The sequence below is a fragment of the Melospiza georgiana genome, chromosome 8 (genome assembly GCF_028018845.1).
Source record: "Melospiza georgiana isolate bMelGeo1 chromosome 8, bMelGeo1.pri, whole genome shotgun sequence".
Taxonomy (NCBI): Eukaryota; Metazoa; Chordata; class Aves; order Passeriformes; family Passerellidae; genus Melospiza; species Melospiza georgiana.
In genome coordinates, this window is record NC_080437.1 from 14,959,804 (window position 1) to 14,972,760 (window position 12,957).

Sequence of the window (12,957 nt, forward strand, 5' to 3'; positions counted from 1 at the left end):
TTTTCATTTTAATCCAATGGTATTAATTGTGCCAAGGGAAAAGCATATTCCTATTATTCTGTGCTTTTACTGTGTTCTATTTTGATCCAAACACTTGACTGTAAACAGTAATTTTTCCCCATGACTGCGGTCACCCTCTAAGACTGAGCAGAAATAAAGAGCAATTAATCTTTTGCCCTACTTTTAATGTACAGCCAAAGTGTTATCAATAATCTCATTGCATTTTTTTTTCCTGGGTCAAGACTGTTAACATTAACTAAGGCCTGTATTAAATCCCTTAAATTACCTTCCAGCTGCCTTGTTATATCTATAACCTTGCCATTAACCTGCTGCTCTTCCTCTCCTCCCATCCAACACATGGTTATAGCCAAGATGTCCATCTACAAGAGAATGAGACTGGCATGTTGTTTTGATTGCGGACGCTCTGAGCGTGACTGCTCTTGCATGTCAGGCAGTGTACATAGTAACATGGACACCCTTGAGAGAGCCTTCCCACTTTCTTCTGTCTCTGTTAATGATTGCTCCACCAGTTTACGTGCCTGTAAGTTTTAACACCAACACATGCTGTTCCATGTTTGTGGTGTCTGTGGTATCATCCCTGTCTTGTGTCGTGCATTGTAGTTCTGTGAGTTTTTACTGGGCTGATGCTTTTTCGAAAAATCAACCCCAAATTTGATCACAGCTCTGTATTTATATTTCTGTTTTTATTTTTAATGCAAAAAAAATGTAAATCATTATTTTGCTTTATGTGCTCTTTATGAAGCATCCTCTTGTAATAGCCTTCAGGACCTTAGTAGTGCAGTATGGTGACATCTTTTCTCTTTAATTCATACAATACAAATTGTCATTAATTAAGCAATAAGTGCTTTGGTGGAGGACCAGACCTTTGTCTAAATCTGTGACTGGTGCCAAGTGGGTACCTTTAATAATACTGGCACTAGAGCATCATACAATGGGCAGTGAATAAATATACAGGATACAATATACTAGATGGAATTCTATTCTATGCTGCTGCTTTTGCCTTTAGTTTTGTTTGTAACTCTTCATTCTCAGTAAATCAAGATCTTCCATCTAATACAGAAGCCACAAAAATGTTCGTACTTTTTGTAAAATCAGTTGTTCTTTTTGTAGCACCTTTTTAGAAAAACTAGGCTGGTGCAAATCCCTGGTACAAATGTTTTGAAATTAAATGTAGAGTCTGTTCCATAGGACAGTAACATTCTGGAATGTGCCCTGAAAGATCAGAGTTGAGAGGGAGAAGACAGAGAACCTAGAACAATTCTGCATGGCGATTAATTATTCAGACAAGCTGTAGGGATTCCAAAGCTTGGATTATCAGTGTGATGTCATCAACTGAAGAAGATTGTTAAATGGTTTTTCGTGTGTTTGTTTGTTTCATTTTCTTGTCCTCTTTAGTCATTCTTAACAGGCAAAACTATGTCTTGGGACAGGAGCTGTTTTCCTTTCCCTACCCAAATGGTAAAGGAAAGCTATAAACTTATTCAGCTACAGCTATGAGAATAGATTGGAGTTTTGGTCAGGAAGCATGTCCATTTTCCAAGGCAAGTCATTTTGGACAAAAGTGCCTTCTGCTATGAAGACTAATGTAGATTTTAGATTATGCACCTGGTTGTCTTTTGGTACCATATTGCAGTATATAGCCCAAGTGGTGAATGATTTTGCCTTAACTATTTTGACTTACGAACTATTTTTCCAGTCACAAATATAAAAATTCTATAATTGTTACATTTCTTTTGTCTGAAGACCGTATTAATTAAAAATATTCTCATAGGATTTCCTGGAGATTTTACCAAAAAATCATCTCTCTCTGTGTATAGGCACTCTGAACATCCTAGCAATCTACTTGCTTGCAACTCATGTATCACCATAAGGTGGATGGTTCCTAGTTTTAAGTCTTGTTGTAAATCACAGGACTTAAAACTAGGATAAACACAGTTTTATCCTTTAATGAGAATTTTATCAGGGTAAAATGTAGTAAAGCATACTTTGTTAAGAAAAGCAAACAAGAAACCTTGTTTACAGGTTACCTGTACAGTTTTTTGTACAGTGTGTCAGCCTCAGTAACACTGTGCCTAGTAGAGTTTGTAGGGTACAGACTGGTACAGAGAGTTTGTGGCTGGGCCCTGGCACTGGTGTTAACAGCAACCAGATTAGGATAAATTAATATGTCCCCTGCAAGTGGGTAAAATTTCTGCCATTAGCACTGTTTGGCAAGGAAAGAAAAACTAATTTGTAGGTTTACCATGGCTTTCAAGTCCACTTAAGACTCTACAGAGGCAGATAAAGTAAACATTTTTGATTGTGTTGCCTGCTGAGCCAAAACCCTCCACAATAATGGTATTATTTCCAACAAAAGCCAGAGCTTTTTGGGAAACATGTTAGAGCTATGTTATATTTTGAAGGATAAGTGATATTGACAGCTTTGAGGATTTTTAGCATCCTATCCTTCATGAGCCTTTTCCCCCCTTCATCACTCCTTCAAATCAAAAGAGATCTCAGTCTTCCCCTTGTGAGGCGAGTCACCTTTGACTGTTAATAATAAGTACGAAAATCAATACCAATTCACATGCTTTGCAAAGCAGCATAAGCCTTTCTTTTCCAATTAAAATATATATATGCACGCAACGTTGCACTGGCAGGGCTTCAATAGAAATCAGTGTGTTTTCTTTGCAGCGCACAGGGGTTGGACGATGCCCATCTTGACAGAGCTAGTTAGCCCAGAGAATGGTGGGGAGAGTCAGCTTTTCATTAAATATGAGCAGATGTGAAATGTAGAGTGTTTGACAATTAGAAATGGCAGCAGCAGGGCCCCAGAATCAAAGTGAGGTCAGATTGGTGGATCAGATTACCTCTCTTACATTCTTTAGTTGTTCTGAAAATCATTTTAAATTAGTGTCAGTGGAGCCATGATGGGTTTTGCCCTTTGTCTTTTATGCTACGACTGTATTGTTTCCCCAGACACTCATTAAAGGTCATTATACTATTACAGGGCTTGCTTTGGTCGTGGTGCCCCAGTTGAGTTGGTCTGCTTCCACAATTGCTTAATGCACTTCTTTCTTTCCTTTTTTTTTTTTTTTTAACTTTTGATTATAAAAGCGGGCTTTTTTTCCAAGGTAAATAAAATCACAGACCATTGTATGGAGCTTCTTGAAACAATGTGTAGGTTTTGTAAGAATTAGTGCTGTTTCTAAAAATCAGATGTTGAGTAGAAGATGTCAATTTACATATTCAGTGGTGTACACAGGATTTAATCTTCTAATTGCATAATCTGCAGAGAAAGTAACACTTGCATTGTATTTTCCACTGTGAATGAGTGTCTTTGTTATTATATTGTTTCTACTTTCAGCAAATGAAAATTGGTATTATGATTAGGTATAATTACATTAAAAGAGCTTTTGAATTTATAGGCTGTTTTCTGGAAAAATATACTGATAGTTTTTCTAAATGTAAGGAAAGAGAATTTTAAGTCTTTTTTTTTTTTTGTATCTACATTTTTACAGCTTTAGCTGTATTTGGTAGATTGCTACATGAATAGCAAATGAGCAAATGGTCCAAATACTTCTCACATTGGAGACTCAAGTCAGAGTGAAGCACAGCACTTAGCCACTGAAAAACCTGGGGTGGTTTATGCATTGAAATTATGTTATTAGCAAGTGTGATGTTTCTACTTAGGTCTGTGCCAAGTCTTGGGGGGTGCCATTCAAATGATTAATTGATACAGACAGAATCTTAACCTGAACCATTTATTTTCTGTGTTTCTCCGTCACCATATGGCTGTGCTTCTCTGGAACATGAGAAGTTCATGTTCCTAAAGGAAACCTTTCCTGAAGTTGTTGCTGCACCCACTACCATGGGAAACTAAATTTTCAAGGATATTCTTGATATTAGGCCCCGACATATCTAATTGAACTTGTAAGAAAATGTGCTTTGGCATGCTCTGGTAGTTCTGAGAAGCTTTATGGGAAGACTTTTGCTTTGGTGAATATAAAGGATATCTGGAGACAAAAGAAAATAATAGTTATTGCTACATTTTGAATTTAGGGTTTAATCCAGACTTTTAGATATCTTGCCTAGAAAGTCCATGCTAAGAAAAGTTAGAAAAAGTGTAACTTTTGAAAGAAGCAAAGCATGTATCTACCTCTGTGCCAGACCAAGTTTAAAACCATATATTCCATATAATCTTCTAGTGTCAGCACATGTTTTATTCTGTACAAACAAGTTAGCTGCTGAATCTTTCTCAAAGGACCAAAAATCACATTCTGCAAGGTTAGGTGAACATTTTGGATACCAAGGTCGGCAAACTACTGAAACTATAACTGGTGATGGGACGGACCTTAGCAAGTTAGGCCAAGAAAAGTTCCAGCTTCTTCATTGACCTGTTACTTCAGACCCTGCCTGTGTGTCTTTACAAGTGAAAAAGCCAAATTCTATACTGAGAGTTGAAATTATGTAGAACTCACTGATTTATCCAGGGAGATGGATGTATAACAGATATTGGTCAGTGTATCTAAAACTCATCAGTTGTATAAATATGCTTGGGCTTTTCTAAATGGGTTGACAATTATCAAGTCCCAGGTTCTTGAAATACTGGCTGAAAAGCCAGCATATTCTATTTCTCCTAGAATGTGAGAGACCTCACATTTCCTCTCATATCCTCTCATTTCTACAGAGGATGTGTCCTCTGCTTTTCTAACATATCACTTCTCTAGTCCTGCTGTAGTAGCCAAGAGAAGACAAGCAGCTGCCATGCATGAGCTGAGGTGCAGGAAGGACAGGTATGTGACCTCTCAGGAGACAACTTTCAGTGCTAGAATTTTCTGTTCACCCTTTAGAAACAATGGGTTTCCTTTCACAGGATGTATGTACCACCTTGTGGTAGCTAGAGACTATGAGATGCTCATCCAGCTATGAATATCATCATATTTACATTGCATTTATAATGCTCTGATAATGACAGGGTGGGGTAGTACCACTGCTCTCTCCCTCTACACACATTTTCTGAGCTGTGAGACTTCTGCAGTGGCCACAGGAGGGAAGTGGGTCTGTTTGCTTGGAAATCTTACTTTTGCATATGCTGCATAAATCCTTTCTCTTTTATACAACCTACTCACCTCTGTGTGGTCACACTGTCTCATCTTTGTCCTGCACAAAAATCCAATAATATGCTCTTAATGTTTTGAGGAAGAAGAAGAGATTGAGGGAATAAATAGGCAATTGGGTCTTGGAAATAAAAATTGGGAAAGACAGATGCTCTCAAGACTTTCTGAATGGCATAAGGTCCTAAACAAATGATTATAAACAGATTGTTGTGGTTTTTACAGCTTACTTCTATGGAATGACCCCATTTCTGTGTACTGGACAATTGTTGTATGGGCTAACTATTTTTTTTTTTTTGTGAGATTAATGAAAATGGAACATTAGAATGAGACATAGTGCCAGATAAATTCTTGGTAATTCAAAGGCACAGAGAATATAAATAATAACCCCAAGAAAGGAACTGTGTGTGAAATACCAATTTATGTAAAACCAGTTCCAGATATTGTCCTTTTTAGGGTGACAGATTTTTACTTCAGTTAGATTGGTTTCCATGCATTCAGTGTTGTATTCCTGATGTTTCTTCGAAATACTTTTACAAGACTATGTTTTCCCTTTCAAATAATGAAAATAATGTAAAAATGGGTACCTGTGTTTATTTTAGTTGCCAGTTTGTAAGCAAGAACACTATTTTAGACAACTCAGTTAAGATACAAGTCCAGTACCACTGAAAAAGAAATCAAGCATATACACCTTAACAGTTGTTACTGGGGCATGAGGGGAATCACCTTCCTAAGCCATCTTCTGAGAATGAGCCACTGTTGAGAAAGCTGGTATTGCTGAAACTGGACAGTGGGGTTTTAAAGCCCATAAAACCAGACAAAGATGCATTCAGATGTTTCCACTAAAGAAGATGGGATGAATTGACTCAATAAATGCAATCACAGTTTTAACTAACATTCAAGAAACTGCTTGCTGGAGCAGTGGTTTCACTGAGCCAACCCTTTGTGTGCCTTTCTTGCCCTCCTGATGTCCAGCCCTCCTCAAGAAGGTGATCCCCTCCTTGATCCAACTGTACTTTGCTCTGTATTGGTAGTAGTGAAACAGTGATCAGAATGGGCTGGTAAATGGCCTCATGAGTCTCCAAGAATCTATTCCATCACTTTCTTCACATATATGAGTGCACTGTGACTTCTGTATTTCCTCTTCAAACACTGAAGAGACAGCATTAATTGCAAAAGGGGAAAAGTGACAGGAAACAATAGGGCTTTTGCAATAGGTGACTTCAACTGTGTAGTTATGCTCTAAGACAAAAAATGAATCCTTTATTGTTCTATATTTTAATAGAATCTGAGTGCTTCTAAATTATTTAAGCTTCTTTTGGGCATAGTATGAGCATATAGGTGAATACTGAGAGGTAGAAATGTTGTAGTAGGAAAAAAACTCCCAAACCCTCCAAACTAAGCTGTTTTCAGAAGGTAAAATGGTATAAATGAGACAACCTGGCTCATTGCTAGATTATATAAATAATGAGGCATGCGCTGTTCCAGGTGATTTTTGTGATGCAGCATATACCCCTATGCTGGTGAGAGTAAGCTCTGCCCAGTTTGTGATGTGTGTAACAAGGAGATGAACTCTCACATCATCATGGGTTGGAGGCACTGCTAAGTTTAGCATTGAAACCTTTGAAAAATTGGGATAGTGGGGGAAGGAAAGATCAAAAAGTCTGCTTTTAATTTCTTTAGGCCTTTATGTTGAGTAGCGATTCTTGCCAGGGTCACAGGAAGGGGCTGGTGAGTGCCTTGCTTTTATGGGTACAAGCTAGGAAAGATGCTGTCTGCATCCTGTGGAGTGAATTTAGCAGAGGGCCTTATGCAAGGTGACATGGAAATTATGTTTGCATTTTTAGTTCCTGAGTGTGGCTGGTTGTCACGAAACTCACCATGACAGTTTCTTACCACCAGGCAGCAGATTCTTCCTGTTACCTCCTTGGTGTGGGACAGATGCTGGCCAGTTAGGTCTCCTTCTCTGCTGCTTTCCAGCTATTTCAAGCGACAGATGCCAGAGCTGGCTCGGTTTCAGCCTGAGCATTTCTGTCATAGCCCTGCCTTGAGCCCAAATTCTGACCTTTACTATATGAAGTAAAGTATTTATGAACAAGCAGTGGCTTGATCCAGAGCAGGCTTAGAGCAAATGTCAAGTGTCAAGTCAGTCTCCTGCCTCCTTATACCACCTGCATTAGGAACCTGGATTAGACCCTAGACTACAGCATTGACTGCCTTAGGCTTTATGGGTCTGGAGAGACATAACTTATTAACAAAGAGTTATTAAATTTTTATCAGTTTTATAACGCAATGTAAATGCCTTCTATGAATCTACATTGTATTCATTATCATTTAAAACGTTAATTAAGTCAAAGTTGCATTTAATTTACTTCTAAATGTGCCTTTGGGAGGAAGCTTTTTAAAACAGCTGTAGAATTGAGAAGCTCATTGATGCTGGGAAGTTGTTAGTACCATTTTTCAGGATAGGTCCCCCAAATTGATTGCCATTTTGACTCTTAGCTAGTTTGTGCGGATGTTATTGGGCAAGGTCTCAAATTAATACTGAAACAACAATGGCAGAAAACTATCAGCTCATGCTAATCCCAGAGACACTTTGATACGTAATTCATGTTCTTTTCCAATTACTTCAAAACTAAAAAATTTGCTATGTAAATCCTGTACATGTCATACTCTTGTTATAATTTATTTTATTTTTCCTTATTCTTTGTCTCCTTTTATAATTCAAGGAAAAAACATGCTCACCAATTTGGAATATTTCTCCTCAGATTGAGAGAAAAATAAATCCTCTGGCTTATATTTTACACATTTTATGTAATCTGAAAGTATTGTAGTAAATATAAGGAGGGAGTCATTGAAGTATATAACAGACCAAAATATTGTTTCAGCATATAAAGTGGAATGCAGTTTAGTATAAAATCCCCTCGAATGAAAGCCTTTGCTTTATGCATGGCAGTGTTTTTTCTTTTGATACATTTTGATATAAAAACAGGAGAAATATGGAAAATATCAAACATAGTGAATCCATCATCTGATTATTCCATGGGACCCCTAGCATATGAAATATGTGCATGCCTTTATTCAGGTTTGCATTGACATTAGTAGTCACTAATATGAGTTCCATACTTCTAGAACTAGAAGCAGGGGCAGCCAACTTATTTCTTTCCTAGCCTAGGAAAATCTATTGAATTAGAAGAGGAGATCTTCAGATTTTATCAAGATCAGTGTGGGTCCAGCAGAGTGGATCAGCCCCCAGTCTGGAAGTCAGAAGCAACTTACAAGACAATTTTTCTGGGTCTTTGTGTTTTCTACTGAGTACCTAGAACCTTCTGAGGTATTTGTGTATGCCAGAAAACACAACTTCATGAATTATTTATGTTCTGCATGAAAAGAGGAGATTGTTGTCATATAACTCCATATGAGGTTCTTGAAGTGCCACAAGACAAGTGCCCATGCTGTACTGATGCTTTGATTGGGGTTATAGTAGACAGGAGGGTGTTGGACAGGACATATGAGGAAAAGTTTTAATTTATTTTTAAGAAATCATAAATACATTTATTTCAGTATGTAAATTTTTAACTATGTTGATAATATACTTTATAATAAAGTTCAGTCATTCCTTCACTGTTTGAGACTATTCACCAACTTCGTTTAGCATTTTTTATAATATATTTATAATATTTTAATATAGCTTTCCTTAGGATACTTTTCTTAATATTGAATTCTGTAATTCTGTGATTCACTTATTACCAAAGATTTTAGGAAGCATGATGTGTGCTATCTCACACAGACATGCTTCACTGATACTGATCAGGTCTTGTTAGCACAGTACAATAATTCTCAAAAGGAAGGGTGGAGAAAGCATTATTAGTGTGTAAGATGTGTCTGGTGTTATCTGGTCAAACACTCCTGTGTGCATTTTAGTTTGACTGGAAATTTTACCTAGGCAAAAATGGGAAACAAAAGTGCTGCAAGGCAAAGATCCCAATCCTGACTGTGCCACTGACTTACTACATGACTATAGTTCTTCCCTTCAGAAAATTAAAATACTGTGTTCTCAATCTATTATACTGTATTACATTTTGTGCTGAGAAGTACTTTGAGATCTACATTTTGAAGTCCTAAATATAAGTCTAAATGTTGTTTTGACATAGGCATTCCCCTTCAGAGGCCAATTTACAGATTTTCTGATCTTTGCTTAAGAATGTAGATGCACAGCAAGAACGAGAGAAGAGTGAAATGCGGTGGGGAAAGAAGGTGTGGGGAAATTACCATAAATGCCTTACGGCTGTCTAATTTAGAGAGGTTTAGAAAGGGTATACTGTATGAGAGGGCAGGGGTAACTTGAGTTTATCTGCATCAGCAGAGAAGTATCTCTGCTGCCATATTTTTAAAATAATCTGAAGTTTTCAGCTGCTTCTGAACTCTAATTGGAATGCAGACCTTGTTTACTTAGAGGAACTGCTGAAGAAAAACCAAAAATTCATTATAGCATCTTTGATCTTTGTCATGCAATTTCCTTTGTTCGTTCTTGCATAAAAGATTCTGCTTGCACTACGCATGTTCCTTTCTCTATTCCCATGTTCCTGACATTATCTTCACTCTCACTCCATGGTGCTGCATGTTCCCTGACACAGCAAGTCTGGCAATATGGAGAGAGATTTTACATCACCCTATGCTATGAAGGAAGACTGGCAGCAGGAGATGGAGGCTCTGTTTTTGAGCAAACTCTTCTCAGGTGTGCATCTAACAATGGACATAGTTTAGTCCAAGATTAGCCCTGCCTCTGTCATACTTAGATGATCCCATGTGGGATTGGTCATTAAGTAAAACTAGCAGCTTGACACATGGACAGTAATTTGTACTTCAAGATAAATATTTGCCTAGCTAGTAAAGTTTTATTGGCTGATATGACAAAGATTCTTCTTGAAGAGAATAAAAACAATTGCAAGTTCTGAGCCTAATGTAGAGATGATGATTATCCCTGTTCCATGAGCAATATGTGGTGAATCCATAGGTGCAAACTGATAGCATATTTCATTAGCAGGCATTTGTCCAAAGATTATTTTTTTCCTTGTATTCATGCTTTAGCTCTATTAGAATAATTCCTGATCTACCAGAAGATGCAAGGACTGCCAGGTTCTCTGTGATCAGTCAATCACAAGATGGGCGGCAGCAAGGGAGTGATACAGTATTTATTTAGAATTGCAGGGTATGAAAATGACTATAATTCACACGATGAGACAGCAGAAGGATGAGAAAAAGTGAGATGCACTGCTGAATAGAACAGGGTGTACTTTTCTGGCTTGCACTACATACTGTCCTTTCCAACATATGGGACATGTGTCCCAAATATTCAGATAACGTACTAATATTTCTCATCAATAATGGACTCGTAACAATTCTTGTATCTTGTCTCATTTTTGACAAGAAACAGTGCTTTTTACTTGGTTCTGAACAAAACCAATAAGCTTTCCAATGAGTAAAACATAGTTTGCAAACTCTTGGATGTTAATAATTGCTTTTGGTGTTCCACAGAAAAAAGTATTTACCCTGTTGTGTGAGGCTGCACATTTTGAGTTCTACTTATGTTAAATTTTAATTTTTGACAAATTATGTTTTGTGAAAATTGAGACATGAAAGTGTAATTTTTGTTTCATTTTATGAACAAAATTCAGCAGACAATTAAATCTGTTTTCATTTCAATCAATTTACTTTTTTTTTTTAGAAAGATCTAATTTTTTCAATAGTTCTTAAAAGATGGATGTTCGAGAGTCTCCTTGCCCTGAGTAACAAGATATACCTTACTTATTTCTTCATTCAGACATAGGAGAAAAATGAGAAGACAGTAGGGCTGGGACAGATGTCAGTCTCAGCAGAGATCTTGTGATGGTAATCATAGTGCTAAGATTGCAGAGCCTGGAGTCAGTAATGTGATCCTCACGATTTGACAGGATCCTTCCATACAAGGAGTCCAACGTGCAGGCATCTTACACTTCAGAGAGTTACATGACTCAGCAGAAGCCCTTGGTTATGTTTGGAAGAGGAGTAGATGAACAAACAATTTGCAGTGCCAGGGAAGACAAGCCAAGAATCCAATCACATAATCTGGACTTGACTCATCTTACATCAGTGTGAAATTCTGTAAGAGCAGGGATTGATGTTCTTCTAACTCGCTGACACCAGATCTTCCTGCATGTTAATTTATAAAGTATGAATTCTGTTCTCTATCTGCACTTCAGTATGCCATTATCATAAAAGTTATGGCATTCTTAGAACTACCGACACCTGAATTTGCCTCTTTCAAGTGTAGGATTAGTTAAATTTTTGTTTCAGATCTACCCTGTTACCACATTAGAGCATGATCTGTGGAGAACTTTCTTTCTGTTAATTCTGAATAATCCCTGAGAATACTATCTTCTACTTCATGAAAGTGCCCACTCTGTGTTTGGATTCAGGATTTCTAGTGTTAGCATGTCTAGTGGCTGATCAAACTTAAAAGGTCGTTTTGATTGGCTGATGGAGTCTTTGAATGCTGCAGCTCATTCATCAACAGCTTTACTGGTACTTCTGCTGCTAAGTAGCAAAATTCTTGTTTTGCATTTAAAATTGTAGCTTGAGGGCATGCCAGAATCATATCTTCAGGTTTGTATATTCTGCCTCAATACTCAAGATCCACATGCTCCTCAGGAAACATCCTGATATTGTCCCTTGGGTCTCACAGATTTCCCCAGCAGTATCCTTGAGTTCTGCCCATGAGGAACATAAAATATGTCAAAATATGCATTTGGTTTTAATCTGCCCTTAACATATAAGTCTTTTGTGCGCCCTCTTCTTTCTCCTCAAACAGGACAAAATAAAACCCTCAAAGGTAGAGCTCCAAGCAATTTGATTTTGGAAGATGACTTTCTTGACAGCTGTCAGCGTCCCCTGAGCATAGGATTTCTGGATGCTTTCAGTATCTGACTCTCAAAACATCTGGCAGCAACAGTATTTCCAAATATATTGGCATCCTGTGACATTTGTGTTTGATATAGTTTCTTTTAGGGTAGTAACTGACTTATAAATCTTATGGAATTTTATACATCAATTTTTTCTTTGTTGGAGAGAGTTCCTCAGCTCCAGGTGATTGTAGAGTTTATTGTGAAGTTGCTGTGATAATACAACAGAAATCCTGGCAGTTCTGTGGTTTCCTGCAGAACCTTCTTTTCTTTTTTTAAATTTTAGCAGTCTTCTTTCTTATCATGCTACCTACTTTGAATAGGGATATCACCTGTATTTAATTTTATGCTCTTAGTGTTTAAGTGATTTTTGTGCTGAGCACACCAAGTGCTCTATAGAACACAACTTGGTAACCTGCTAATTCAACACCTTGAAAATCCTCTCCAAAATTCTCCATTGCTTTTTTCCTCTTGATTCATTGCACTGTGTGAGAACAGTGAGGGTGCTCTGTTGAGCTCCCTTCTCTTTCTTTGGTAATGCCCATATTCTCATCAAGGTTTGGTTAATGAATCCAGAAGTACCAAGCACAATGCAGTTGGGTTTCATGAAATTTTCTTTCTAAAGCTGTTCCTCATCATGGGCTGTGATGTGTCTGATCCATGTCATGAGCTAAGCTAGGCTGGCATCTCTCTGTAGCTTTAGTATCAAAGTAAAACCTAAAAGGACAAAACATGTGTAGTTATTTTTTTTAACATTAATATCAGATTAGTTGGGTAGATTCAGTATTACTTTTTTTCTTTGTTGCTAGCCTATGTAATTTCATGCCATTATAGTTGGTCTTAGATGAAGTGAATGATGTGGCTTACTTTCCCCTCTCACAGTATTTCAAAAGAGCTGA

The 12,957-nt window shown here is 37.4% G+C and overlaps 1 protein-coding gene across 32 annotated transcripts in view; it reads left to right on the plus strand.

The window, feature by feature from the left end:
- KCNMA1 (potassium calcium-activated channel subfamily M alpha 1) overlaps positions 1–12,957 on the plus strand; it is a 403,122-nt gene that overhangs the window by 313,232 nt on the left and 76,933 nt on the right. For 2 of the 32 annotated variants that reach the window (XM_058029041.1, XM_058029040.1), the window contains exon 19: positions 368–541. The exons of the other annotated variants lie outside the window; for them this stretch is intronic. In XM_058029041.1, the coding sequence (XP_057885024.1) occupies positions 368–541 (174 nt within the window). The remainder of the gene's footprint in view (positions 1–367; positions 542–12,957) is intronic. 32 annotated transcript variants of the gene reach the window in all.